Source organism: Delphinapterus leucas, chromosome 14 (assembly GCF_059928025.1).
Source record: "Delphinapterus leucas isolate spDelLeu-1000000601 "Yukka" chromosome 14, BTC_Dleu_Yukka2, whole genome shotgun sequence".
Classification (NCBI taxonomy): Eukaryota; Metazoa; Chordata; class Mammalia; order Artiodactyla; family Monodontidae; genus Delphinapterus; species Delphinapterus leucas.
Genome location: NC_143142.1, coordinates 25,478,537 through 25,506,052, shown reverse-complemented (window position 1 = coordinate 25,506,052; position 27,516 = coordinate 25,478,537). Strand labels below are relative to the sequence as shown.

The window sequence follows — 27,516 nt, the reverse complement described above, 5'->3', positions numbered from 1 at the left end:
TCTTTAATTCACACCCCTCCACGGGAGTCTGAGCTTCCCAAAGGCAGGGACAGTGTCTCGATGTGCCCAGCATAAGACGGTGCTCAGTAGATATTTGGGGAGCAGATGAATGTCTAAATGAACAAGTGTAGCTAGAAACTGCAAGAAACTGCCTGCGGTGCTGGAAGGAGGGAAGCTGGGCAAATCCTCAGCACGCCCTGCAGAGCGGGGCCCAGATGGCTCCCAAGGGGGTGGCAGGCCCGTTCCAGGACACAGGCCCAGACAGGCTCCTCAGGTTAGCAGAGCTGATGGGCCCACTGTGCAGGCGGCTGCCGGCCCTCCCCCAGATGCCTCTTCCCGCCCGCCCACCACCTAGGTGCGCATCCTCCAGAAGGAGCTTGCTGAATCCACGTCTGAGGACACTCACCCATACAAGGAGGAGCTGGAGACAGCCTTGGAGCAGTGCTTCTACTGCCTGTACAGCTACCCCAGCAAGAAGAGCAAGGCCAGGTACCTGGAGGAGCACTCGGCTCAGCAGGTGAGGGCCCCCTGGGGGCGGGGCCTGGGCTCCCCTGGTGTGGGTGCTGTGGTGGTGGTGGGGGGGGTCGGGTTGGGGGGTGGGATTTGCTGCATCAGGTGGACTAGTCCCACCAAAGAAAGTTCTTGGTTTCCTCGGAAGAACTAGTTTCATAAATGTTGACTAATTATTCAAAAATGCAGCATGGCAATATTTCAGTAGATCTTTTTCCCCCAATTCGATTAATGCAGATAATTCCTTAGAGGGTTTCCGTTTTTTTGGTGTTTGGTTTTCAGACCGCTAGTGGGTGTGTTACCTCAGTGGTCCTGAACACGGTCAATTATTCTTTGAGGGAGTCCATCCCCTAAGTGCGCGCGACTCTGGGCAGGGTCTCCGCCGTGACCTCCGTGACATGGAGAGCGCCCTGGCCCAGAGCAAGTGCTTGGTCAGTATTTGGCAACTAGGTGACCTGCCCTCTGTCATGGCCATGTGGACTCAGAGCGAGCCCTCGGTTCCAGTGTTTGTCTCTATAAAGACCAGGTTTGTGCTAGTTCACTTTTCTGCTTGTCACACACTTGGGTTTGGGGATTGCAGTCGGCGAGCAGATGTTTTAAGTATGTGGGAGTCATTTGAGGCTCTCCTCGTCTACATTGGACACTGAGCGTTTCTGTAGAAGGACTCTCCCCCATGCACTCTACCTGGACCGCACTATGGCCTGCCTCTGCCTTCTTTCAGGTGGATCTGATATGGGAGGATGCCCTGTTCATGTTCGAGTACTTTAAGCCCAAGACCCTTCCTGAGTTTGACAGCTATAAGACCAGCACCGTGTCCGCTGACTTGGCCAACCTCCTGAAGCGAATTGCCACCATCGTGCCCCGCACAGAGCGGCCAGCCCTGAGCCTGGACAAGGTCTCCGCCTACATCGAGGGCACCTCTGCAGAGGTAGGAGCTGGTGTGCCGGCCGTGTCCTGTCTCCTCCAGCACCTCCGCCTGCGTGCCTTGGCCTCTCCCCGGCTCTGCGCCAGCTGGCAGGGCCCTGGGAAGTGAGGGGTCCTGGTCGCACCCTGGTGACACCCGAGTCCCTGGCTCCATGTCCCCTCACCCTTGCCCTCTCACCTGCCAGGTGCCCTGCCTCCCTGAAGGGGCCGACCCCTCCCCTCCGGTGGTGAATGAGCTCTACTACCTCCTGGCTGATTACCATTTCAAAAACAAGGAGCAGTCCAAGGCCATCAAGTTCTACATGCACGACATCTGCGTCTGCCCCAATAGGTCAGCCACCGGGTGCTGGGCAGGCCGGCTGCGGGAGGGCTGGGGACTCATCTCGGAGAGCTCTTCCCGGGGCGGTTTGGGGTTCCCCTGCCCACAGCAAGGAGGCCAGGAAGAAGGAAGGAGAGGGCAGGTGGGCACTCCGCAGAGGCAAGGAAGGGCAGAGCCTTCTTCCCCAGTCCCTGGGGTGGGGGCGGGGTCAAAGCAGGCAACTGTGTCCTTCTGGTCCCGGCCCGCAGCCCTGGGGAGTCGGCTGGGTGGACTCTTGCTTCCTCCACTGCAGTGTCTTTCGTTGTGGTTGTTTCCTTCTTTGGGGGCAGGGGAGGGGGGGCTCCTTCCTTCCTGGGATGCAGTGCGTTGATGGCAGGAGAGCCCATCGTACGTAAGGCTCATGCTTCCTTCCCAGTGGTCCCTGGTGGCCTCTTCTTAAATCGTACTGATTCGCCTGATCCTCGTGAAGGGCCTGCTAAGCTCATAAAGTCTGACTCGCTTGATTGAGAGGGAATCTTTTCTGATGGCTGCTGCGCCTAGGAGGGCCTGGGTCAGAAGGGGACCACTCTCTGCTGGTGACCTGTGTCTGAAGGGTCCAGAGTGGCCTCCATAGGCAGCCCTCCTGGGAGTTGTCGGGAACAGAGGGCTCTGCCTTATCAGGCAGGACCCGCCTGGCTGGGGCAGGAGGGCTGGGGTCTGGGTGGAGAAGCCAGTGCATGACTCCCACAGCTGTGGGAAAGGCTCTCCCGCAGCCCCTCTTGCTCAGCCTGTGGTTTCCTCCAGGCAGGGGCCTGTGTGGTGGTGGCCCTGGCTGTCCTCCCTGTGGTCGCTGCCGACTGGGGTCGTGGGGCCCAGGGTCGCCGTGGCTTGGGGTCGCGTGGCCCGGGGTGGTGGATCAGAGCTGCACTCAGGCTGGCTGAGTGGCCACTCCCTGCTGCTGCCACGCCTGAAAAGTGACAGTGACAACACCCACGTTCGAGGGAAGGGGGAGCCTGGCTCCTGGCAGCACCCAGAGGAGCGTTTCAAGTTTTTGTGACCATGTGTCTGTGTTCTGCTTGCTTGTATTTGCAACAGGAGATGGTGGTTTCTGTTTTGGTCTCATGCAGGCACATAGGCATCTGCTGTGGTGTGGAAAGAGCTGCCCAGGTGGAAGGTCCCTGACCATTCCCACCATGCTCTCTCCCAGGCCCCACCCCTGGAGAAAGGGGTGCTCAGGACCCCTCTCGAGGGGGGTCCTGCACTGTCCTCTCAGGTCTCTCCTGCTCCCTTATCTCTGGTCGCTTGGAGAGCAGTGGAAATGCCCGGAAGCTTTGTGAGCTGCCCAGGTTCCCCTGACCTTGCACAGCCCAGGGATGCCAGGGGCCGGCTTTGAAGTTTGTGCCTTGGTAGTGGAAGACTTGTCAGTCTGCGGAGGGTAGCATGCCCATGTGATTGCTGCCTTTTCTGTTCTCTGTGCTAGAGAATTCCAGACTCTTTCAAGGGCCCAGAAATGGTCTTGGTGCCTCAGAGAGGCTCCTGCATTCTCACCAGCAGTTTCTCTGGGGTGGTCTCAGAATGATGGGGTCTCATCCATCACATGGTCCCCTTGCTGTCCATCTTGCTGCTGGTGCCTGAGCTGGAGAGGGCAGGGTCCCAGTGGGGAGTGAGGAGCCGGCAGAAGCTAGGTGGCAGGGGTCTCGGGAGTCTGGGCTGCTCCGTGCTGTTGGTCAGGGAGGTTATAGGTCATGAGGCTACACCTGTGGAGCAGGCCCTTTCCTCCCACTCAGAGCCATCCTGGGGGGACGTCCTCCAGGCAGGGGAGCAGAGGGCAGCAGGGTGCCAGCGTCTGGCTATGCCAGGGGCGACCCTCTCAGGGCGGTGCCTGAGTGCCGTGAGGGGCTGGGTGACTTGTGCCCTGTGCTCTTCTCTGGAGGTGGGCCTGCGGGCCCATGTTTCCTGGCTCAGGGATGCCCGCGGTGGTGGAGTTACGAAGTCTGGGGTGGGGCCCATGTGCCCATGGGCACCGTGTCTGCAGGGCAGTGAGGGCAGCAGTATGTTGAGCCGGGCTGTGTCATGACCACAGGTTTGACTCCTGGGCGGGCATGGCCCTGGCCCGGGCCAGCCGCATTCAGGACAAACTGAACTCCAACGAGCTGAAGAGCGACGGGCCCATCTGGAAGCACGCCACACCTGTGCTGAACTGCTTCCGGCGGGCACTGGAGATCGACAGCTCCAACCTGTCCCTGTGGATCGAGTTCGGCACCATGTCCTATGCCCTGCACTCCTTCGCCTCACGCCAGTTGAAGCAGTGGAGGCCCGAGCTGCCCCCTGAGCTTGTGCAGCAGGTGAGGGGCAGGGGCGGCCGCTGTCCTGGGGTCCATGCCAGCTTGGTCCCTGGTCTCTGGACACCGGGTCCGGGGTGGGTGAGTCCAGGGCCAGTCTCCTGTGAGCGCTGGTCAGCCACCAGTTTCAGGGCCGTGGAGAAGCTGTTGTCTCTTCCCTGCTCCCTCAGAGGAGCTTGTTGAGTCCTTGTAAAATTCTTGACACTGTGCTCGGAAGTTTGAAGCCCCCTCCTGGTGGGGGAATGTTCCCCTAGTGTGGGTGCCGGGTGTCTGGCCCGAGGTCTGTGTGCTGCAGGGGCTCCCTTGGCTCCTTGAAAAGGGACGTGAAGGAGCCACATGGTGTGTCAGTGTGGCAGGTGTGGCAGTAGGACACCACGTGGTCTCATTCCAGATGGAGGAGCGGCGAGACAGCATGCTGGAGACCGCCAGGCACTGCTTCACGTCAGCAGCGCGCTGCGAGGGTGACGGGGATGAGGAGGAGTGGCTCATCCACTACATGCTGGGCAAGGTGGCTGAGAAGCAGCAGCAGCCGCCCACCGTGTACCTGCGGCACTACCGGCAAGCCGGCCACTACCTGCACGAGGAGGCGGCCCGCTACCCCAAGAAGATTCACTACCACAACCCCCCCGAGCTGGCCATGGAGGCCCTGGAGGTGACACCGCGCTGGCCCCGGGCGGGGACATGGGGAGGGGACGGGCCAGTCTCACTGTCTCCCTGGGGATGGGGCACACGGTCCCAGTGACTTCCCTGCAACCCACTGGAAACTTCTTTGTGTGCAGTTCAATTAAAACAGCCTTTCCTCTCTCTCTCTAAGGGGTGCTCACCATCCTTTCTGGGGGAGGGAGCATTAGCACGCGGCATCCCTGGCTCCGGGGCACTCGCGCCTGCAGCCTGGTCCCCGGGTGCATGGGAGAGCTCCCAGCCTGCAGTGGGTGCCCCAAGTACCTATCCTGGTGGGACTCAGCCGGGCAGCCACCGGCCCTCTGGACCCCCAGTTCAGGGTCTTGCGCTGCTCCTCCTGAGCAGAGCGCGTGTGCGCTGCCTGGATTTGAATCTGTGGTTCCAGGTGTGTGGCTCAGTGCTCTCGTTGGTGCCCATGGTGGTACCTTGAGGGGGCCACTGAGGACGCAGCACAGGCATGGGTGCACCAGGCTTCCCAAGGCCCTGGGCTTGTCAGCGTCACCCTTTCTCAGGCTGCGTGTCCACCCCCACCGATCCCCCGCCCAGAAAGGTGCTTGAAATTTGGGGCAAAATCTGCTTGCGTATGCCTTTTTTGCATTTAGGTTTTTTTTTTCCGTTTATTAAATTAATGCATGTTAATGGTTAAGAAAAATGTAATAATCAAATAATTCAGAAGTGTTTAAACTGAAAAGTTAAAGTCCCCACTGACCCTAGCTCCTCATCCGCAACAATCCACGTTGACATTTTGGCCCTGTCCTTGTTTTTCTAGGCATGTTTCCTATTAACATGTAGACACACAGTAACATTTTCTTACCATCTTTTAATTTGTTTTTCTCATTGGACTAGATGTAGTGGAAGGAGCTGGGGCTTTCTTCATGTTCTCCTGCCCCTTCGCCCGGCTGAGCACCCAGCCCCTTCTTCGTGGGTGTGGCCTCTCCTCCACTCCCTCTGTGAAGGGTGCAGGCTGGGCGTGGCTTCGTGTGTGTATCAGGAAGCACTTTTTTTTTTTGGCCTTGCTGTGGGGCTTGCGATCTCAATTCCCCAACCAGGGATTGAACCCAGGCCACAGTGGTGAAAGCGCTGAGTCCTAACCACTAGGCCACCAGGGGTGTCCCAGGGAGCACTCCTCTGAGCCCTTCCCAAGGTCACGTAACATTAGATCAACGATGGCCTGTGCCTGGAGCCTTGTGGTGATCTGTGAGCCTTGTGAGCAAACAAAAAAGTCACGTTTTAAAGAGTTCGCTTTTTTAAAGTGCTCCATGCTGAGTGGTGTATAGCAGTGTTGGGCCACCTCTGGGGGTTCCTTGTGGAGTGTGGAAGGAAACTTCCTGTCTAGTGCTTCCCCGGCAGCATCCTGGTAGCTGTCCACACAGCCCAGGCCCCATGTCCTTCCCTATCGCATTTCTTTCATGCTTTGCACTTGGGTCAGGAGCCCGTCCTTGGAGGGACTTCCGCTTGGGGCATGTGAAGCCTGCCGCCCAGAGGAGTGGCTGGCGTGCCCTGAGGCCGCTGAGGGAGGGCAGTCAGCACGCTCAGCCTGGACTCTCTCACTCTCAGGAGGACGACTGCTCTCTTTTTTCCTGCATGTATCTTCCTTGGACTTTTGGCCTCTGCTGCTGTCTGATAGAACCTGTGAGCAGGCAGGATGTTGGCCCTTCAGGGCCCAGGGCCTTCCGGATGAGGGGCTGAGGCCAACCTCCCAGCACACCACCCGGGCTCTCAGGGGGCAGGTGCTCAGCTGGACCATGTGTCTATCTTGCTTTAAAAATAGGATTCCGGGCTTCCCTGGTGGCGCAGTGGTTGAGAGTCCGCCTGCCGATGTAGGGGACACAGGTTCGTGCCCCGGTCTGGGAGGATCCCACATGCCGTGGAGCGGCTGGGCCCGTGAGCCATGGCCGCTGAGCCTGCGCGTCCGGAGCCTGTGTTCCGCAACGGGAGAGGCCACAACAGTGAGAGGCCCGCATACCACAAAAAAAAAAAAAAAAAAAAATGGCATTCGTCTTTAAGAATTTAACCTTGCCCTGGTGAAAATTCCCCTCTGTTGTTGAGCCTTCATTCAAAGTACTTCACCTGCTGCTTGGATGACCTTTGCCAGTGGAACACTTGGCTTTCCCCTGAGTTTGGCCACCTGGGCACATATGAGTGCCCCGCATCTAAAAATGGACTTTCTGGGCCGGTTTCTCTGGGGCCCACGGGTTGGCTGGAGGTGGAGGGGCTCTGGGTGTGGGCTCCTCTGTCCGGGGTGCCCACTTGAGAGTGTGGCCTGGGCTGGACCACCAGGCATCTCACCTGGGTGGGTCCTGGCTGGTGTCTGTCTAGAACTGCCTCTGGGTGAGGAGAAGCTGGTTAATCGGGGCCTGTGGCCACAGCAGCCTTCGTGTCGCCCACTGTGCTGTCCGTGGGAGCCAAGTGGCACCCACACCTGGGTGGGAAGGTCAGGCCTGGTCACCTGTGGTGTGTGACACTTCCTGGGGACAGTAAAGTGCCCTGGGCTCTCCTGGCTGGGGGCCTGGGCCGCTGGCCTCACGCTTGTGAAGGGACGAGTGTGGTGAGGACAAAGGAAAGGAGGGAAGGCCCAGGCCTCACTGCTGCAGCACTGCCTGCCCGCCTCTGTCCGCAGGGCGGCTCTGGGGTGGGGACACAGACAGAAGTCCCGCTACTTGTGGCCTCAGGGAGCCCATGGTGCGGGGGAGATGTGTGTGCAGGAGCTGTCCACTCTCCGCGGTACCAGGAGGGGGTGTGGGTGCTGGGTGGGAGGCTGTGCTGGATTAACAGCTGGTGGGGTGGGGGTGGGGGGCAGCGAACCTCGGCAGCTGGGAGGGCTGCTCACACCCGCGTCCTTGTCCCAGGTGTACTTCCGGCTCCACGCATCCATCCTGAAGCTCCTGGGGAGGCCCGACTCTGGGGTCAGTGCAGAGGTACTGGTCAGCTTCATGAAGGAGGCTGCAGAAGGGCCCTTTGCCAGAGGCGAGGAGAAGAACGCGCCCAAAGCCTCAGAAAAGTGAGTAGCACGTGCTCCCGGCGGTTGGGTGGCGGCTGGGCGGTGGGCATTGGGGTGGGGAGGGATCTGCTGAGTCTCCCAGAGCCTGCAGAGTCAGGTCTGGCCCGAGGCTCCCAGTGGCTGGGCCGAGGCCCTTCTGTTGAACCTGAGAAAGAGAGGCTGCTTGTGTGTGCCCATCACCTCCTCGTCCTTGGACGGTCCCTGGAGGAGCTGACTCCCCCTCCCGGCACAGCTCTGCCTGTGTGGATGCTGCACGCGGCAGCCTCCTACCCTGGCACCCTCTGCCAGGGCCTCTCCCTGGGGTGGGGCCCTCTGAGAGCTGCTGCCCCTTCTCCCAAGAGGTCGGGAGGGTGTGAGAGGCAGGGGCTCCTCTCGCGGCACCAGAGAGCTCGTGGCGCTGGGGCCCTGATGGGGTTCCCTTGGCAGGCCTGGGCCAGACCCCCGGGCCTCCCCTTGATTGTGGGTCACCCCGGCATCCGCGTCCTGGAGCTCTGGCTCAGCTTGCCTCATCCCTGGGCCCTTGCCTGGCTGGGCACCGTGCAGGCTCTGCCCAGTGCTAGAGAGACCTGCACCCGGGGCCTGTCAGCTATGGGACAGGTGGGCACATGTGCGGTGGGTCACCAGGTGGACACGGTGTGCCCAGAGACTGTAGTCATACAGGGCCCCCAAGGCACAGTGATATGGCCTTTTTGTGATTGTAACTTTTTTTAAACTTAAAACTTATACACATAATACACAAATACATACTAGTTATAGAAAATTCTGGTAGTGTATAAATGTATGGACTAAAACGTGACAAATCCTTTCTCACCCCCAGAGTTAGCATCTGTTCACGGTTGAGTTTCCCATGTTCTGTGCATTTGCACACACTTCCATGTAAACGTCCAGTTATAGGGGTTATTTTATTTTATAAAATCAAGCTCCTGGAGGTGTTGCAGAGTTTGCTTTTTCCCAGCAGCGAGTCTGGGACCCACTCTGTAGATGGTGCCCACTTGTCTGGGTGTGTGTTATTGCAGAGCACGGGTGCGCCCTGCTCTCTATAGCCATTTCCTTGCACGTTTCAGGTGTTTTTAACTTTTTTCTCAACATTGTTGTAGCATATACCCTTGTACACGTGTGAGTGCACAGTAAATCCAGATGTTTGGCCACACACTGATTGGGATGAATTGTGTCAGGCCGTGGGTGTCACACGAAGGGCGCTGACGTGGCCTGGAGGGGCGCTGGGCGGGTGCTTCTGAGGAGGGGTCTCCTGGGCGTGAGACGTGAGCTGCCGGCAAGCGCAGCTGTGAGGGGTGGGCAGCTCCCGGCTGGGCCCGTGGGGCCACCCCTTCAGCCCCTGGATGCCAGAGGGGGTGGGTGTCACCAGAGGCGCTGGGAACAGGGGCCCCTGCCCTGGGAAGGGCACCATCCAGGCTGGCACATGCCCCATTTCAGTGGGCCACGGGGTTCTGACCTGCGCCCCGACCCTCTGGTCCACAGGGAGAAGGCCTGCCTGGTGGACGAGGACTCCCACTCTTCAGCTGGGACACTGCCGGGCCCCGGAGCCTCCCTCCCTTCCTCCTCTGGCCCAGGTCTGACATCCCCACCTTACACAGCCACTCCGATTGACCACGATTACGTCAAATGTAAAAAACCCCACCAGCAGGCGACGCCGGACGGTACAGTCCCTGTTCTCCCTCCTGCCAGCCCAGGGCGGCACGCCAATCACGGGGGCGGGTGCTTCGGGTGATGAGCCGCTTTGTTGTGGTGAGGGGGGTGCCGGGTCTGGGGTGACACGGGCAATGTTGCGGCTGTTCATTAACCTCATGGACTCACGGTGATCCTGTGCTCCCCAGACATGCTCAGGGTCACCACCTGCCCCCGCCCACCTGGGGGCCTTTGCGAGCCTGCATTTCCTACCTGTGAGCTGGGGACGTGAAAGGGCGGTTGGGAGGCCGCTGGCGTCTGCAGGCAGCCCCGAGTGGCCCCCACGTTATTACGGCACGTCCTTCTGATGATTGGGGAGGGCCGTGACTCTGAGTCTGTCACCCTGGGAATCCAGACGGGTTGGTGGTGGGGTCAGCTGGCTCCCCACGTGGGACGGGCAGGTGGTGGTCGGTCACCCACATCCTTACTAACACCGGAGGCTTGCATGCCGGCCTCGCAGCTCAGTCTCTTCATGTTCCCCTCACCTGCACGGCACCGGGCCAACTAGTGGGCCTTGGGGGCCACTAAGTGGAACCCTGGGGGCAGTGACAGTGCTGAAGGCCACCCAGGCCCTCTCTCCCACGTCGCTCAGCTCGGCAGGACCCAGTGCACAGCCCCTGGAGAGCAGGGCTTGGGAGCAGGGCCAGGGCAGAGCTGGTGGAGGGGGGCAAGGTGGCAGACTAGACTCCTCGGGGTGTGGTTTGTGACCCAAGAGGAGAGGATGCTGGCGGTGTCCCCTCCAGGGTTCAGGGTGGCCTGTGGTGTGTGTGGAGGGGCTGTGGTCTGAGCGCTTGCGGGTCTGAGCGTGTGCTGTGTGTCTATCACCTCCCTGCCCACCCCAGAGCAGGGAGCATGGACCCGGGAGCTGGCTGGCCTGATCTTCCCGCTGTGATACCGCAGACATTCCTGAAACAGGGACCTTCCAGGTCTCACTCACCTCAAGTTAAACCCTGTTCTCTCCTTTTACTCTTGAGAATATTGAGAAAACACTGGAAATAAGTCCTTGCTTGGGAATTCCATTCTGCCAGGTACGTCCTGGAGGAATTAGCACCAGGCCAGTCTCAGGAGGGAGGAATGCCTCTCAGGGTGTCCCACGCTGGCACACCTGTGTGTGTGTGGAGCCATGGGGAGCAGAGCACTGGGGACAGGTGCCGGTGTAACATGTCCTGGGCACCTGGTTCTGCAAGCTTGTAGGGGGAGCCACACAAATACGCTCAGATATTATTTCAGTGGTTGTACGTTTTTGAATGGTTGTAAAAACTTTTTATGCAAAGTGATTCTTGTTAATGACATGGAGCCTCTGAGATCCCATGGCTCTCTGTGGCCAGCCCCAGCTGGCTGTGCCGGGAAGCCCTGCGCCGGCCAGGCCTATCTACAGTGCTGTTAGAACTCTCAGCCCTCACCTCAGAGAGAAAGCGGCGTCCACAGCACGAGGATGTTTGGGGCCCTGAGCTAGCCGTGGTCTTGGAACGTTGGAGTGGCCCTAGGGCAGCCTTGCTGGCTGCCGGGCAAGGCCCTGGCTAGGGCAGAAGCAGCAGGCTGCTGATGCCGGGGGACGTGCTGGAGCCTCCAGGGTCTGTCTGCACCAGCCACCTCAGCTCCTACCTCCCATGACTAGCCTGGGGTCTCCTGATACGGGAGATCGGGGGCCAGCGTGGAGCCCCTGCCTGGCGAGGAGGACGGCGCATGCCCCCAGCCCTGGTGCAGATGAGAGGGCAGGGCCACCTTGCCCCCTCCACCAGCTCTGCCCTCGGCAAGGATTTCACTTCTCTGAGCCACAGCTTCCACACCCGTGGGACGGGGGTGACGTTCTCCTCGTGGGTGTTAAGCGAGGGTGCCTGCGGGTCACAGCTGCCTCCTAGACGCAGGCACCCCTGTCGTCGGAGCTGGCAGGGGCCCCGGGCGCCACTGCTCAGCCGGGGGAGCTCAGGTGTGGGATCAGTCACCCTGACTTTGTGCCCTGACCCTCCAGCTGTGGCACGGCCTCAGAAGAGGGGCAGGTGGCGTCCTCTGAAGTCGGCCCCCGAGGGGCCCTGGTCCCCTGCACCACAGAGTCCATCAGGCTAACTTGCCACCCGCTGGACGGGCAGCCAAGTGCCAGGCCCTCCCTGGGGTGTGGCGAGGAGACCCAGCCTCAGGGCCGCACTGCCGCACTGTACTTGAGGACGCCTCTGCTTCACCACCAGGAGCCAGCCGGGCTCAGTTCTGACCTGGAGAGAGATTGAGGAGAGATTTAGGAAGATGGCTACGGCCTATGTAGGGAGCTTGACAGTTACTCATTGTCTTAGTAATTACTTAGCATAGGAGGCCCCGGGGTGCTCTCTGAACCGGCCCCACCTGCATGCTTGAGGCCCCCACACCAGGGTGGGGAGCTTCCTGCAGCCCGTCTGCGGCCCTGGGGAGAAGTCCTTGGAACTGGCCCTCGGGCGGCTGGAGGCGCCCACGGCTGACCTGAGGGGCCCTGGTTGGGCTGAGAGGGATGGAGACAGAGATAGCAGGACCTCCGCTCCCGGCAGCTCTGCCTGCCTCACCTCTCCCTTCCATCCGTCTTGGGATTCGCCCGCAGCGCTGAAATCTTCCACGTTGGAGCATGTTGGGACCTTCAGGGGGCTTTCAGAGATCACCGCTCACACAGGCTCGACCGCAGTGTGATGAGGTTCCCAAACAAGCTCTGTGCTCCTCCCCACATGCGATGTGCAGTGTGCACGTGTGTGCGTATATGTGCGTGTGTGTGCATGGGCGCCCCACCACGAAGCCGTGTGTACTCGATCCGCGTGGGGCTCCAGGCTGGGTCCTGGGAGTGGTAGCGGGTACCCATCCTCACGGTCGCCCGGCGGGCTTGGCCGTGTGTCCTGTCCCCCAGGAGGGAGTGAGCTGAGGGCAGGAGGCTGTGGGGCTAGTTGGGGTGGAGCCAAGGGCACCTGGGGTCTCAGTGTCCTCCCCAACCCGCCCTGGGCCAGTGGGGAGGCCACACTGGGGAGGTCCCCACAGCCTGGAAGGCACTGGATCTGTGCGTCTCCCTATTGGAAGTTCCCTGGTGGCAGGGCCCAGGGAGCGGGACCCTTATAGAACAGCCTGGGCCCTGGCTTGGACTGGCCAGGACCCTCACTCTCTGGCTGTTGTGCTCCACATCACTTTGGAATGTCGGAGCCAGAGCCGAAGGGGGCCCCAGGGTGGGGCTCTCCAGCCTGCCCAAGGCCCCGCCCATCCTGCGGCCCTGTGCCAGGTACATGGCACAGCCCTGGGCTCTGCCCTGCTGCGGGTGCTTGGTACAGGAGCAGGTGTGAATCCGTGAACAGCGGAGGGTCCCATAGAGACCTGTCCTGGTCTCTTGGTGGGTGGGAAGCCTTCCTGAGGGGGAAGCTTAACCAAGATCTGAGGGGTGTGTTGGAGGTCACTGTCGGGGAGGGGAGGGCAAGCCGGGGTCAGGCAAGCGGGAGCCACAGGGGCTGGGGGTGGGTGCAGGGTGCCTGTGTGGCCCCCTTTACAGCGTGAACCATGGCTGCCCTGAGCCCCAGGGGTAGGTGTGGGCCGTGTGGGTCTTTGGGGCAGCCCAGCGTGCCTGTGTCAAGCTCCCTCACGACCATCCATCCTCGCCTGCCATGCCGTCATCGTCACCGTCTGTGTCATGTCCCATCTGTGCTCGTCCTCGCCCACTCGCCCACGCTGCCTCCACCAATATTGCCCGTGCTGCCCCTAACCCTGACCACTGTTCTCCAGGCTGTCCTCTGCTTGTGCTGTCACAGCTCGCTTCAGGGACCGAGCTGACCGCATGCTGACCCTCAGTCCGGCTCCCTGCTTCCTGGTGGCCGGGAGCACCTCTGTATTGCTGTCCTGTGGTTTGGAGAGTGTGTGTTTGATGTGCTTGGCTTCTGCCCCGGCCCATCATCCCCGTTCTGGCCAGATGCACATGCAGCAGTGGCCGCCCCGCACTGCCCGCCCGCCCGCCTGTCCTGCAGGCAGCTCAGTCTGTGTTTCCGTTGCTTTATTCTTTTTTGCTTAAAAGGGTAGCAAAGGCAACAGACTATAAGATACAAGGTGTTCTTTACAAGGACAAGGGTGTAAAAATGCTCACCGTGCGCTCTGCAGCCGTGGTGTCCTCGGCCTGGCCGAGGGGACAAGCCTACGCTGGGCTTGTCCTGCACATAGACCTTCTCCTCATGGAGCCCAGGTGGTCCTGCGAGTCCCCACAAGGTGGGACTGGTGTCGGGCCAAGGAGGGAGGCTGGCAGAGGGCAGAGCCCATCACCTTCTCTGTCCTTTTCTCCCTCATTCTCACCTTTTAAAAACGTCTTTGGGCCGTAGCTGGTCATGGCATCTGTTAGCGTCTGCTGTGTGCTGGGCCTAGGAGAGGGTGCCGTGGGGAGAGCTGAGATGAGATCTCAGTTGGGTCTGTGTCCCTGGGGCAGTGCTTGGTGTCGTGAGGGAGTGCCATGAGCTGGCTCTGGGGTTTGGTGGATCGGGGGGACTTCCTGGAGGAGGTGGGCCTCCAGAGAGAGCTGCAGGGCCATTTTGGGTGAGGGGCCATGGGAGCAAAGACACGGAGGTTGGAGAGTCCTGTGGCATTTGGACACTGAGGTGACCGGGTGGGTGGAAGAGAGACCTTGAGGGAGCGAGCTTGGGAAGCAGCAGGGCCCGAAGGCCACAGGGGAGTGGCGTGGTTGCAGTGTCTCCCTCTCTCTCTGGCTCTGAGAAAGGCAGGTTCCCAGTCATCCTCTGTTGGAAGAGCCTTCCTGGGAACCCCTCCAGGTAGCTGTGGGGTGCTGCTCTCACCTGACCTGCTCTGCCTCCCCTGGTATCAGGGTCGAGAGGCAGCTGCCCACCTGCCTGCCTTTAGGAAAACCGGGCTGCCCGAGGCCTCCCTGGTCAGTGCCTTGCCGGCTCGGGGAGCAGGGTGGTGCATGGTGAGGGCTCAGGGCAAGGGGCACACCATGAGGCCCGGTCTTCTCCCCATTCTTTTTATTTATTTATTTGTTTGTTTATTTATTTATTTGGCTGAGTTGGGTCTTCATTGCTGTGCACGGGCTTTCTCTAGTTGTGGCAAGCGGGGTCTACTCTTCGTTGCAGTGCGTGGGCTTCTCATTGCGGTGGCTTCTCGTTGCGGAGCACGGGCTCTAGGCGCACGGGCTTCAGTAGTTGTGGCATGTGTGCTCAGTAGTTGTGGCTCGTGGGCTCTAGAGCACAGGCTCAGTAGTTGTGGCACAGGAGCTTAGTTGCTCCATGGCATGTGGGATCTTCCCGGAGCAGGGCTTGAACCCGTGTCCCTTGCATTGGCAGGCGGATTCTTAACCACTGCACCACCAGGGAAGTCCCCTCCCCATTCTTTAAAAATTTTTTTTTAATTTTCTTTTTAATTTAATTTTGGCCGTGTTGGGTCTTTGTTGCTACGTGTGGGCTTTCTCTAGTTGTGGCGAGCGGGGGCTACTCTTTGTGGCAGTGCATGGGCTTCTCATTGCAGTGGCTTCTCTTGTTGCGGAGCACGGGCTCTAGGCTCTCAGGCCTCAATAGTTGCGGCACATGGGTTCCGTAGTTGCAGCACGCGGGCCCTAGGGCGCACGGGCTTCAGTAGTTGTGGCTCACGGGCTTAGTTGCTCCGTGGCGTGTGGGAGCTTTCCGGAGCAGGGATTGAGCCCATGTCCCCTGCATTGGCAGGCGGATTCTTAACCACTGCGCCACCAGGGAAGTCCCTTCTCCCCACTCTGAGCATTGGGGGCCTGGCTCCACTGCTGCCTCTCTGGGGGTGGGTGGGGCGGGTTTCTGGTGTCTCTTCTCTTGGAGGTCTGTCCAGTCTCCTTGGCCTGCAGGAGGGCACCCATCCCACACCCCAGCCCTACTCCCGGTGGACAAGTCCCTTCCTGGCGGTCATCAGGGCCCGACTGGGGCAGGTTTTGCCCGGTTGAAAGATTTCTCAAAATATTGATTCCACCCAAGTTTGCAGTTCTTAGAAACCAGTTGTTTTCTGGTCGGCAGAAAATTGGTGATGTTTTCAGGGCTCAGCAGCCAGAGTTGCTGCAGTTTTGATCACACCAGCATGCATCTTTTTCCTTGAGCTTTCATATAGCCGAACTAATGGACTAGCTGGCTGTGGCCGTTTCTAGCCTTCCTGCCAGAGCAAATGGAGAAAACACAGCAGGGAACGTGTGTCTTGTAACCAAAGAGCTCTTTCAGGCTGGCCTGCAAATCCTGAGAATGTTCAAGGGATGTCAACTGAGTCAAACCCACATAAAGCCCCGGCGGGACAGGGGCTTGTGTCACCAGGCCGGGCCCCTTTCCCTCTGCGCCCCCAGCTCTGTTCACTTGCCCTGGCTGTGGGTCCCCCGGAGGTGGTGGTGGGGTTGCCGGGGCTGAGAAAGCAGGTCGACAGATGCACGTCTCTCTTAGGTTCAGAGGAAGGGCTGCGGCGGCCCAGGGGAGTGGAAGTGAACCTCTTGGGTGATTAACAGTAAGAGTGACATATTTATAACCCTGCCTCACGTATGTATTAGTGTGAGCAGGTTCTGTGTGGACAGGTTCTAAAAAAGCGCCCTGGAAGGAGTGTAGGGCTGCCTGTGTAGCCGGCCCTCCACCCCGGTGCCAGCTCTCTTTCCTGCCAGCCTCTAGGCAGCCCACTAAGGAAGTCGGGAGCTTGGGCGGTGGGTGGTCCCCAGGGTCCACCCACCTGTGTGCCTTTCCTGGGAAGGCCCTCCCGCCCAGCCCTGCGGGTCGCCGGCTCTTCAGCTGAGTCTGGCTCTGCCTTAGGACCAGGGGCCCGGAAAGCCCCAGTGCAGCCCCTCCACAGGCCCCCACGTGGGGCCTCACTTGCTTCTTAGTATTTAAAATCAGGATCATTTTCAGCAGTCTCGTGCCGACCCTCTCTGACACACAAGACCCGAGAGGATTGGAGATACTTGGCCCCGGGCCTCCTGAGTCCCCGTTGGTGTCTGTCTTTGCAGCGACACACTTATCCTCTGTTTCCCAGACATGAGCATCCCCCACCTTCTTGCTTCACAGACCCTTGCCTCCCCCAAGCTGCAGGGGGTGCTGCGTGATGTGGTGGCCCCTGGGGACTTCCTGGCCCTTTACATGTTCCTGCTGAACTCTGGCCTTCCTCAGGGCTCCGTGAGTGCCCGCGATCACCCTGGGAGGGACCACACGCGTCGTGCCAGCTGATGCTGCTCTCTGCCCTGTCAGGGTCAGCGTCCTAGGTTTTCACCCACGTGTCTGAGGGGTCAGGGAAGCGTGGTCGCAGCCCCATCCCCGCTGGCTCCCTGGCTGACACGTGTCCTGCTCTGTGGTGGCTGCAGGTGCAGTTTTAAAGGAGGCTCAGCTGAGGCTCCTCTACCTGTCATTCCCCGGGGAGCGGGTACCGCCGTCCTGCCCATACCACCCTCCCTCACCCTCACCGGGCAGCGCTGCCAAGACATTAGTGCATTGGTAGGAAATATCCGAACGTTTGTTTAAGCTGATCCTTGGTTTCCAGGATGATCACAACGGGTTCCACCAAATGAGCAGTTCCTTCAGGCCCAAAGCCCAACAACTTGTGAGTTCGTGGCCCATTAGCCTCATGCCGGCTCTCAGTCAGTCCTCCTGCTGTGCTGCCTCCTGGATGCCTGCCTGCTGCAGGCCGTGCTGCCCAGCCCTGCGGCGCCTGCGGCTGCTTGGGTGCTGGCAGGGGAGCGCCCATCGGCTGATTGCCAGGACCACTTAACCACGAGCCTGAGTCCTTTGTCAGGGCCGGAGGTGGGGCTGAGGGCCCGGTGGGTTGGTGGGCGTCACTCCAGTGTGCCAGGAACCAAGCAGGCCCCTGTGGGAATCCTGTGTGTGTGTTGGGGGCAGTGGTGGTGGTGGTGGAGGGGTGAGCAGTGACAAACGTGTTAAAGACCATGACACGGAGTCCTCGAGCAGCCCAAGTGGCAGCTCTGGGATTGGAGTGCAGGTCTGGGGCTCCCGGAGCCCAGAGGGTCGGCTTCCAGCCCTGGAGAAGCGATGCCTTCACACTGCCCATCACCCCCATTTGGGGCTTATGGAGCTTGGGGTCTGCCTTGCAGTCAGGGGAGAGCCCCTCACCGAGCAGGTCCCTGCCCCCCCGAAGTGAGATGCTGATGCCCTGCACTTACTGGGCAGTGGACATGCAGAGGCAGCTATGGAGCTGCCTGAAAGGTCACTGTCCCCAAACCCTGGTCATCAGTCAGACGTGGGTAGAGAGGTGGAGCCCCAGAGCTGCCGTTGGAAACACAGGCCTGATTCTTGGTGTCCTGTGTGCTGCCCGGCCTACCTGGGACAGTGCTGCCCGGTCAGTGTAAGGAGTGGTCAGCACCCTGTCGACAGGCCCTGTGTCCAGTGTGGCCTTTAGGACTAAACCCTTGTGTGTCACATCTGAGACATTAGAGATGAGATGGCCCGGGTTCTCTGAGGTCATACTGGTGATAGTTGAGCTGACATTTCGTGAACATTCACAGTGTATCAGGCACTTTAATCCTCATAACAGCCCCATGAAGTGGGCACATGTATTATGACAGTTCTACACGTCGGGAAACAAGTGTAAAGAAATTATGGCAACCGCCTAGGCTGTCCGACCCAGTAAGTGACAGAACAGGACCTGGACTCAGAGGCCAGGGTCTCCCAGAGTCCAGGCTCTCGACTTTGCCAGAACAGTTTCCCATTCTGTTGTGAGTTTGCCTGCTAAGCAGCTCCTGCTGTCCTGCTGGTGGCCCCAGGGCACTGCCTACTGGGCATCTAGGCTCTCCAGCAGCTGAGCAAGGGTTGAGAGCCAGACCCCAGAAGCCCCCATGGCACCAGCTCCCCTGAGATGATACGTGGCTGCAACTCAGAGGTGGGGAAAGGGCCTTACTTATTCAAGGTCACGTGACTAGTGAGCTTCACCTTCAAGAACACAAAGTTCAAGACAAAAACTAAGTGCTATTTTTTAATGGGTTGCCTTTTATCTCTACTATTGGTTTATTTATAACTCTTTTAAAAATAATGTAGTGCCTGCATTAGGGTTAAGAAAATACATCTTCCGGTGATCACAGTCTGCGCTTGGAGGACGTGATCCTGCTTCACGTGCAGCAGCGTGAACCTCCCTTCTCTCAGGCTGCTGCTCTTGTTCATTTCATTCTTACATGTGCTGCCAGTCCACGATGCATGGCTGCTGGTTTCGCTTTCATCAAGAGTTAGTAATAGTTTAGAGAAGGTAAATACAAAAAAGAGAGGGGAGGGTCACCTCTGAGCCCAGTTCTGTTGATCTTTTTGTCTCTTGACAATGTTCTTTTCTGCTTTTGCGTGTGTGTGTGTCTTATACTTTTTATATTGAACTCGAGATAGCGTGTGTAGGACAGAAGAGGTTGAAATAACTGATATTCATGCCTGGAATGGGCTTCACTCTTAAGCTCCCAGGCGTCAGGTGGGGAAGTGAGGCTGACGAGGTGGAAGCTGAGCAGGGTTGGGTCTTGCTGTTGCTGTGGTTCCCTTGGTGCACCCCACCCCCAGCCTCCAGTTCCCCCAATGCTGCCTTGTGCTCAGGGTGGAGTGGTTTGCTGGAAGGTTTTCTCAGCGTCTGTTTCCACCTCCTGCTTGCTTCAGGCCCTCTGTGTGCCCCTCAGGTGGGTCTCTCCATGTCCTCGCCCCTCTTCCTGTGGCAGAGTGCTTGGCTGTGAGTCTGTGCCTGCCAGCCCGGGCTTGGGGCTCGGCTGGTCCTCTGTTGTCTGGGTGCAGCCTCAGACCTGGCCAGCCGGGTCCCTGTGTCTTGGTGGGAGTGTTCAGGCCCTGGGCGATTCCCTGCAGGTGTTTCCTGTGGGTCTTCACCTGTGCCCTGGAGGCGACAGGGCTGTCACCGGGCTTGCTACCCCTCCCCTGTTGGCTTTGGCTTGCTCTGTCGGGGAGAAAGGTCCAGCCAGGGCTTCACACCCTTCCCACAGCAGCCTGCACCCTGGGAAGATGTCCCCCAATCTCTCCTGCCCTGCCCCCATCTTCCTCAGGAGCAGCTGGGGGGCCGTGGAGAGGAGCCCAGGGGGCACCCTCAACCTGGGGTCTGCAAGTCCCAGTGATCTGTACTGTCACTGCAGACCCACCACACGTGGCCTTCAGAGACTGGGTAAAAGTGTTGGCTGAGTTCTTCCCCATCGCGGTTACGTGTGCCTGTTGCGGTAGGGATACTGTGTGGTGGTGTATAATCACTACTGTGCATCTCTTCCCAACTCTGCATTCAGATACATCACGTTGGTATCTCGAAATTGGCCATGGTGGGAGTATTTACACCACAGAAATCAGTAAATGCTACAAACGAAGGCTTTCCCCTCCTGAGAGTCAATTGTCAAACACTTACCAGAACACCACTCTTGGGGGAAACCCCGGGAAACTGGTGCCTCTGGTGAGCGGCTCGGTGGCCTCCAGGACAGGTGGGCCAGGCAGTGTCAGAGTGGCTGTGCACGGGGCAGTGGCCAGGCCTCTGGCCGAGGGGCTCCGTGGGAGGCCCCTCTGTTCCCCAGGTGCCAGGGTTCACGCTGCCGCCTCTGTCCTTCTCTCCCCAGAGCGCAGCCAGGAGAGCACGGCCGTGGCGCTCTCGGACTCCAGCTCGACGCAGGACCTCTTCAATGAGCCTGCCATCTCCCTAGAGGGTTCCCAGAAGCCCTACACAGAGAAGAGGCCGCCCGCTCCCAGTTCCCAAGTAGGACCGCCCGGGAAAGACCTTCAGGGGGCCGCAGAGGAGAGAGGTACGGAGACCTGACTCAGCGTGTGGGCAGTACTGCTGGGGTGTCCTGGGAGCCTGGGCAGCGCTGGACAACGTGGGTCCTGGCCTCTGCCCTCACGCCTCTGCTGATGCCCGGGGACCTCGGTTGGCTGAGCCACTCACTTCCCTGGGCCCCGCTGTTTCCCACGTAGGATGGGAGTGATCCCAGGCCCACTCCTGGGTTGTGGGGTCAAACGCGGTGTCTCAGGCAGGTGCGCGCAAGTGCCTGGTATGCGGTGGGCGCTGGTGACACTGTTCTTGTTGTTAGGACCCCACTGTGGCCCCGTGTGGGAGAGCCAAAAAGCCTTTGGGTACTATATGTCACAAATGTGCTTTCTTTTTAGCCTGAACCCTTCCTTTCTTGGGGCGGGCCCTGATCTGGCCCTGGAGTCTGCCCAGCTTCTGTGGGGCCCCCAGGCCCCACTGTGGAAGTCAGTGGGCAGAGCCCACTCCCGGGCTTGCTGGGAGGTTGCAGGCAGGCCGGCGGCCCTGGCACTGCACTGAGGCCGTGGCTGGTCAGCCGGCCGTGGATTCTGAAAGCTTTCCCACTCTGGCCGGGCCGGGGCACACAGCCACTTGGTGGACAGTAGCAACAACAGCAGCCAGGCCTCCCAGCCACCCCAGGGAAAAGCACTGGCTGTTCCCTTTTACTGGAGAAGAACCTGAGGTCCAGAGAGGGTCAGTCTGCACCCTTATCCACTACCCCACGCTGCCTCTCCGGTGGGCTGGAGGGGCGGGTGGGCTGGGGGCGCTGAGCGTGGAGCGGGTGCTGCCCTCGGTGGTGGTGGTGGCCACGCCTGCCCTCTTCGGGCTGCTTCCCCATTTACGTGCACGGCCTTGAGGCGGGCAGCCCCGTGCCACCACCCACAGGGGCACCCTGAGCCCAGCTCGGACCCCCCTTCTCAGCTGCGTGCCAGCTGAGATATCCTGTTTCATCAGGGAGCAGACTGGAGGCCACGGAGGCCTCAGCTGGGGGCTCGGGGGGCAGAGGCAGCGAGGGCCCACGCCTCCTGCCCCTGAGTCGCCTGGGTCCAGCTCCCATCCAGCAAGAGTGTGGACCCAGCTATGCTGATCACTCACCAAGGTGCCCCTGTCGCTGGTGGTGGACTGCCACGGGGAGAGGGCCTAAAGCCGAGGTGACTTTCTTTTCTTTGTTCTCAATTCAGGAAAAGCCGAGGAGTCCTCGGAGAGCACGGAAGGCTTCCGGGCCACAGAGCAAGGCAGCCAGAAGCCTGCTGCCGACCCCCCGGCCTCTGCTGGCACCCCTGCCAAGCCCCCAACTTCTGTGTCTGCCCCATGGGATGGGAGGAAGAGAGGGGACCCGCTGGGGGAGCCAGCTGCCTTCCCCCCGGGGCTGCCGGCCGGCGCAGAGGAGCAGCGCCAGTTCCTCACGGAGCAGTGCATCGCCTCGCTCCGCCTGTGCCTCAGCCGCTTCCCCCAGCACTACAAGAGCCTCTACCGCCTGGCCTTCCTCTACACCTACAGCAAGACCCACCGGGTGAGCACGAGGCTGAGGGAGAGGGGTTGATGGATCGGAGCTGGTAGAGGTTTCTGGCGGCAGTGGCGGGAGGGATGGGCGGAGGGCCAAGAGGCGGGCGGGCTGGAGGTGTCCAGCCTTCCAGGTGACAGGTGACAGGGGCAGGCATGGGGCTGCTCCCCCAGCAGGACCACATGCTCAGATTCTGGCTTTGGGGTGAGGGACGGGGGACGACAGGCTGTCAGCTCCTCCCTGTGAGGGCCTCACTGGCGGCTCCCTCCCCCGTGGCCTTAGAGCCCGCCCCCCCCACCCCGCCCCGGTCCCCCAGGCTGCCTCTTGCGCGGACCTCCTGGCCATCACCCTGCCCTGGGCTCACCTCGCCACGCAGCTGCCGGCCTTTGTCGCTGGCAGCCTCCTCCAGCTTGGAGGGCAGATGATGTAGGGGCTCCCGGTGCTTCCCAGCCAGGCCTCTCCTGCTGGCGCTTAGCATTTGTGGGGGGAGTGGGGCCTGTCTGCTTTCTTTCACTCACACTTGCTCCCGAGGCACTGGGAGACAGCTCCCACAGAGCTACGTTGGGGCGGGGAGATCAAAAATATGCAAATGAGCAGATAAAGCAAGTCGCATCATGACAAACCCTACAGGGAAGACAGTGGGGTGCACACGGGCTGGGGTGCTGCTGCACTCTGGGAAGGTACCCTCATGCTGAGACCCCTAGGGTGGCCACGGGTCCAGTGGGGTTGTGGCGGCTGGAGGGGAGGGGAGGGGAGGGCAGTGCCCAGACAGGTGAGCGGTTGGTGGGGCGGCCTCGGGGGTCAGGCTGTGGTCTCTGCTGACCTGAGCTCAGCAGCCAGAAGCTGCTGGCCCCTGGATGGCTTCTCTGTGGGACGTTTGAAGAACTAGGGAGGGCAGTTGACCTGAGATGGACCCTGGCGCTGGTTGTGACGGGAAGGTCCTGGATGGGGTTCTGTGGGGACCGGCTGGTGCGCTCACGTGACTTGGTTGGTGTTCATGGAGCAGAGCAGGTAGAGCAGTTGGCAGGCCTGGTGGGGGGACCTCAGCAGGGGCTCCGTCTCAGCTGCAGGGCGTGAGGCTTTCCCAGCCGCCCATCGCGGCCTGGCCTGCACTCAGCAGTGCACCTGACCTCCAGTGCCCAGGCCTTCTAGACCCAGGCAGACCTGGATTTTAATAAAACTCCCACTTGAACAGTCTGTGGGGGCCCTGTGGCTGATGCTCCCCTTCTCCAGAAGCAGTTGCTGAGGCGGGATGTAGGGTACAAGACGCCTCTTAGGGAAGGGTGGCGGAAGTCACAGGGTTGGGTGAGGGAGAGCTGGGCTGCAATGTGGGCCCCACAGAGGCCTGCGGCGCGCCCACCCCCGCCTCCCCTTTAAATGGCTTTAATCTGAGCACAGGAGCTGTGCCCATAAAGGGCTCCACAACCTGTTCCCTTGCTGAGTGGGCTTTTTAAAAGTGAAAAAGAGTATTTATGTCAAAATTAAAGAAAAATTGGAGGGGGGCTATTCATAGTTTTGCCAGTATAACAGAGAGTATGCTGCGTGTGTCTCTTCTCTCAGCTCTTGAGCACTCACACCGTTGACCATCGGGGGTCGTGTCCTCTGCTTGAAGTCAGGGAGCCCGGCTCTGGGAGCCCAGGCCCTGTCACTCCACTGCCCCCCAACGTCCTGAGTGTGTCCATGCTCACAGTTGGCCGTTTACTCTTTCCTCGAATTCCCCCACGTCGTCTGGGTCCCCTGTGATGGTCTGTGGCGGCCATGGGGTGAGGTGGGGTGGCTGGACCGGGTGGCGGAGATGAGGCTGCCCAAGGTTGTCTGCTCCTCGGGCATCACACCCCATTTCTGCATCTCCTCGGTCACTGTGTGCCCAGATTCGCCATGTGGTTCTCCCAGAGGGTGCATTGTCTCGACGCGTGAGCCCCCGTTTCTCCTGCATCGGCCATGGAGGGCCCCCAATATGCACCCGGGCCTGGCCGTGCCCTGGGGGTAGCGTGGGCTGCCAGTTGCTTCATCCAGAGGCTTTGCTGAGCAGTTTGTGAATACCTCACTGCCTTGAGGGCTGAGCGCGGGAACCTGTCAAGGCAGCCCGCAGTCCTGGGGGCGTGGCCAGAGCTCTCAGCTGAATCAGTCACTGAGCAGCAGCGACCACTTCCCACGCAGCTGTTGGGTAACAAACGCTTCCTGCCGTGTGGGCTCAACAGCAGCCTGTTTCTTCATCAAATCCGCCTGTGGGCTTGGCAGTGGCATCTCCCCGTTGCCATCTCATGGGTCCGGTGGCTGCCTGGAGCAGAGGGGCCCCGGTGGGTCCTTTGTGCTTCAGAGGACACTATCAAAGTGAAAAGATGATCCACAGAATGGGAGAAATATTTGCAAGTCACATATCTGATAAGGGACTTGTATCTAGAATATGTAAAGAACTCTTACAACTTGTTAATTAAAAGGCAACCCAATTTAAAAGTGGGTGGGACTTCCCTGGGGGCGTAGTGGTTAAGAATCCACCAGCCAATGCAGGGGACACGGGTTCGATCCCTGGTCTGGGAAGATCCCACATGTCACAGAGCAGCTAAGCCCGTGCGCCACAACTACTGAGCTTGCGTTCCAGAGCCTGTGAGCCACAACTACTGAGTCCACGTGCCACAACCACTGAAGTTTGCGCACCTAGAGCCCGTGCTCTGCAACGAAGAGTAGCACCCGCTCGCCGCAACTAGAGAAGCCCGCGTGCAGCAATGAAGACCTAATGCAGCCAAAAATAAATAAATAAATACATTTAAATAAATAAATAAAAATGGGCAAAGGGTCTGAATAGACATTTCTCCAAAGAAGACATTTCTCCAAAGAAGACATACAAACAGCCAATAAGCACAAGAAAAGATGCTCCACACCGTTACCCATCAGGGAAATGCAGATCCAAGTGCCCTGAGATGCCCCTTCACCCTGCTGCAGTGGGCTAGAGCCCAGGCCTGTGTCTGTTTAGGACTTGTTTGGTTAGGGCTGCCCCCTCCAGGAGGGTTGGCAGAGCTGTGCCCACCACGAGATCTCTGGGAAAGCCCTGACCGATTCATTGTCGGCTTGTGCTCTGCTCTGGGCAGTCCTCTATCCTCTGGGCCACCAGCTCACGTGTGGGACCCTCAGAGCCTCTGAGGAGTGGGCAGGTGTGAAGGGACTGACCCTCCTGCACAGGCTGTGTGCCCTTCTGTAGGCACGTGTGAGTGATCGGGGCCAGGACCCGGCATCACAAGGGCAGGTGGCCACAGCGCAGAGCTGCCCACCTGCTTGCAGCCCTGCTCCCCTCTGGGCACATAAAATGCCCCCCACCCCCCAGCCTCTCCACGCAGACCCCAGCCAGGTTCTTGTCAGGCTTTACTTGTGTGGTTTATAAAGTGAGAACTCGATGTTTTTCTCAGCTTAGGAACCTTGGTTATGCACTTCAAAGTCTGTGCCATGTGGTGTGAAGAGTGCTGTGCCTTTGGGACCAGAGTCAGCGGGACAGATGGGCCTCTCTCCATGGTGTGGAGCCCATCGATTTGAGTAGGTCAAGCCCTCTGCCAGCCATGTGCGTCACAGATACTGTTGTTCACGTTTGGAAAGAGGGGTGAACCCATCACCACGTCGTCCCACGGCCACCACATGGCAGGAGTGCCTATGCTTGGCGTGCCCTCCAGGGCGCTCACGCATTCCGCAGCAGGCTCCCTGGGGAGGAGAGTGGGGCGAGAGGAAGTGGGTAGGAATGGGTGCAGGAGTGTGGCCATTTGGACAGGGCGCCCGGGAGGCCTCTCTAAGCAAAGACCCGACAGGCGAGGGCCCAGCGAGGAGCTATCGGGGAGAGGCCTCCAGGTGGACACACAGCCAACATGCATGCTCCGGATGGGGCTCAGCCCGCAGCCTGTGTGACTAGCCGGGCAGGAGGGGAGGGCCAGGAGGCGGCAGAGCTCAGGAGGGCCGGTTAGGTGGGAAGGAGTCGTGGGGCGTCATTCTGAGTGAGGTTAAAGTGTCGCAAGGCTCGGGGGAGGGGGGGACGTGTGTGGCCGTGTGTGAGACTCGGGCGGCTGTGGGGAGAGCCAGTGGGGTGGCCGTGGGAGCCCAGCAGGTCGCAATGGCACCATCCAACCGCTGATCTGAAGAGCCGTTAACGAAGGAGACAAGGGCCTGGGCCGGGTGGGCAGTGCAGGCCTGGGTCAGCCGCAGTGCCCCTGGAGTGTTTGCCCTTTGGTGGCCAACACTTGGCAACCCCTCAGGGAGGGAACTTGGGAGAGAAGCTCTCTGGCCTCACCCCCACCCCAGCCTCCTACCTCCCAGTGCTGCCTCCCACCTCCCAGTGCTGCCTCCCTTTAGCGCTCAGCAGTGGGAGGGCGGAACAGGGGCGGCGGCAGGGCCAGCTCCTGGGAGAAGGTGTGGGAAGGGCAGGGAGCTCTCCCCAAGGCGCTGTGTGTGTACACAGTTGCTTTCCTGTCTGCATTCCTGGGGTTCTCCAGCTGATGCTAGGTGTGGCCTGATGGCCACCGCCACCCTCCAAGTGGGCAGTGGAGGCCCAGAGAGGCGGTCCAGCTCTCCGAGGCTGCCAGGCACTTCCACAAAGATCCATGTGCACCACCCCGCACCTGCGTGTAGCTCTGCGAGCAGACCCGGACCTCTGAATGCCTGTCCGGGAGACCAGGGGGGTGTGTTTTCCACAGAACAACCTCATGCTCTGGCCTCCCCGGCTCCTGAGTGCTCAAGCAGTCCTTTCCTGGGCTCCCCGGTGTGCTGAGCCCTGGGTGGGTGGCTCCTCTGCCCCCTCCAGTGCCCTGGGCTCCCCCCTCCCCAGTGTGTGTTTCAGTCTCCTTCTTGCCTCTGGGCCTTAGTCTGTCCCCTCGGCTTGATGGGCTGCATTTCCTTCAAGCTCAAACTCTGCCCATCTTCCTTTGATGATTCTCTTTTTTGGCTGCGGCCAGTCTTAGTTGCTGCGCGCAGGCTTTTCTCTAGTTGCAGCTAGTGGGGGCTACTCTTCATTGCGGTGCACGGGCTTCTCATTGCGGTGGCTTCCCTTGTTGTGGAGCACAGGCTCTAGGTGTGTGGGCTTCAGTAGCTGTGGCACACAGGCTCTAGAGTGCAGGCTCAGTAGTTGTGGTGCACAGGCTTAGTTGCTCCATGGCATGTGGGACCTTCCTGGACCAAGGATCGAACCCGTGTCCCCTGCATTGGCAGGTGGATTCTTAACCACTGCGCCACTAAGGAAGTCTCCTTCCTTTGATTCTTTTCTCAAATATCTGTCCCACCTTTCTATGGACCCCCTACTGATCTAGACCCTGAGGAGCCATCAGTGAAGAGGTCAGTCTGTCCCTGCCCTCGGGGCTGACAGACAGCGGGGCGGTGGACGAGGCTGTTTGAGGGCTGTGGGGGTGAGTGGGGCGGCACGTGGGTTTGGAGGTCAGAAGAGGGGATGGGCCGGGCCTGCTCTGAGGGAGGGGCGCCTTCAAGCAGAGGAGAGCCCCTCACCAGGACCCCTGCCCTTGAGCCGGTGAGGGGCTCCAGCCCGGCCAGTGGGGCCAGGTCACATGAGGCCTGAGAGGGGTCGCCTGCGTCCCTGGGGGAGCGCGGTGCCGAGCACAAGGCAGAGGCAGAGGCAGGTCTGCGACATGACCCCCACCCCACCCAACCCCCGTGGGGCCTAGGGAAGATCCCGGCCTTGGGGTTCCGGCCTGGGCCAAATGCAGGCTCTGCTCCGCCCTTACTGGCTCTGGACCTCAGGCAGCGCTGGAGGCCGCTCTCCTTGGCAGTTCCACGTGGTGAGGGTAACAGTCACGTGCTCTGCCTGGGTGGCACACGTCTCCCCACCCCACTGCGAAGCTGCAGGTATGCGGGCAGGTCAGGTGCCCCCACTGGCCTGTTGGCTGTCCGT

At 60.1% G+C, this 27,516-nt stretch overlaps 1 protein-coding gene across 1 annotated transcript in view; it reads left to right on the top strand.

Annotated features, from left to right (window-relative positions):
• The window catches only part of CABIN1 (calcineurin binding protein 1), a 98,109-nt gene that overhangs the window by 31,345 nt on the left and 39,248 nt on the right, over positions 1–27,516 (top strand). The window contains 9 exon segments of the mRNA XM_089894244.1: positions 356–517; positions 1,232–1,438; positions 1,620–1,765; positions 3,816–4,077; positions 4,466–4,726; positions 7,605–7,756; positions 9,236–9,414; positions 19,950–20,132; positions 21,316–21,647. Of these exon segments, the coding sequence (XP_089750370.1) occupies positions 356–517; positions 1,232–1,438; positions 1,620–1,765; positions 3,816–4,077; positions 4,466–4,726; positions 7,605–7,756; positions 9,236–9,414; positions 19,950–20,132; positions 21,316–21,647 (1,884 nt within the window).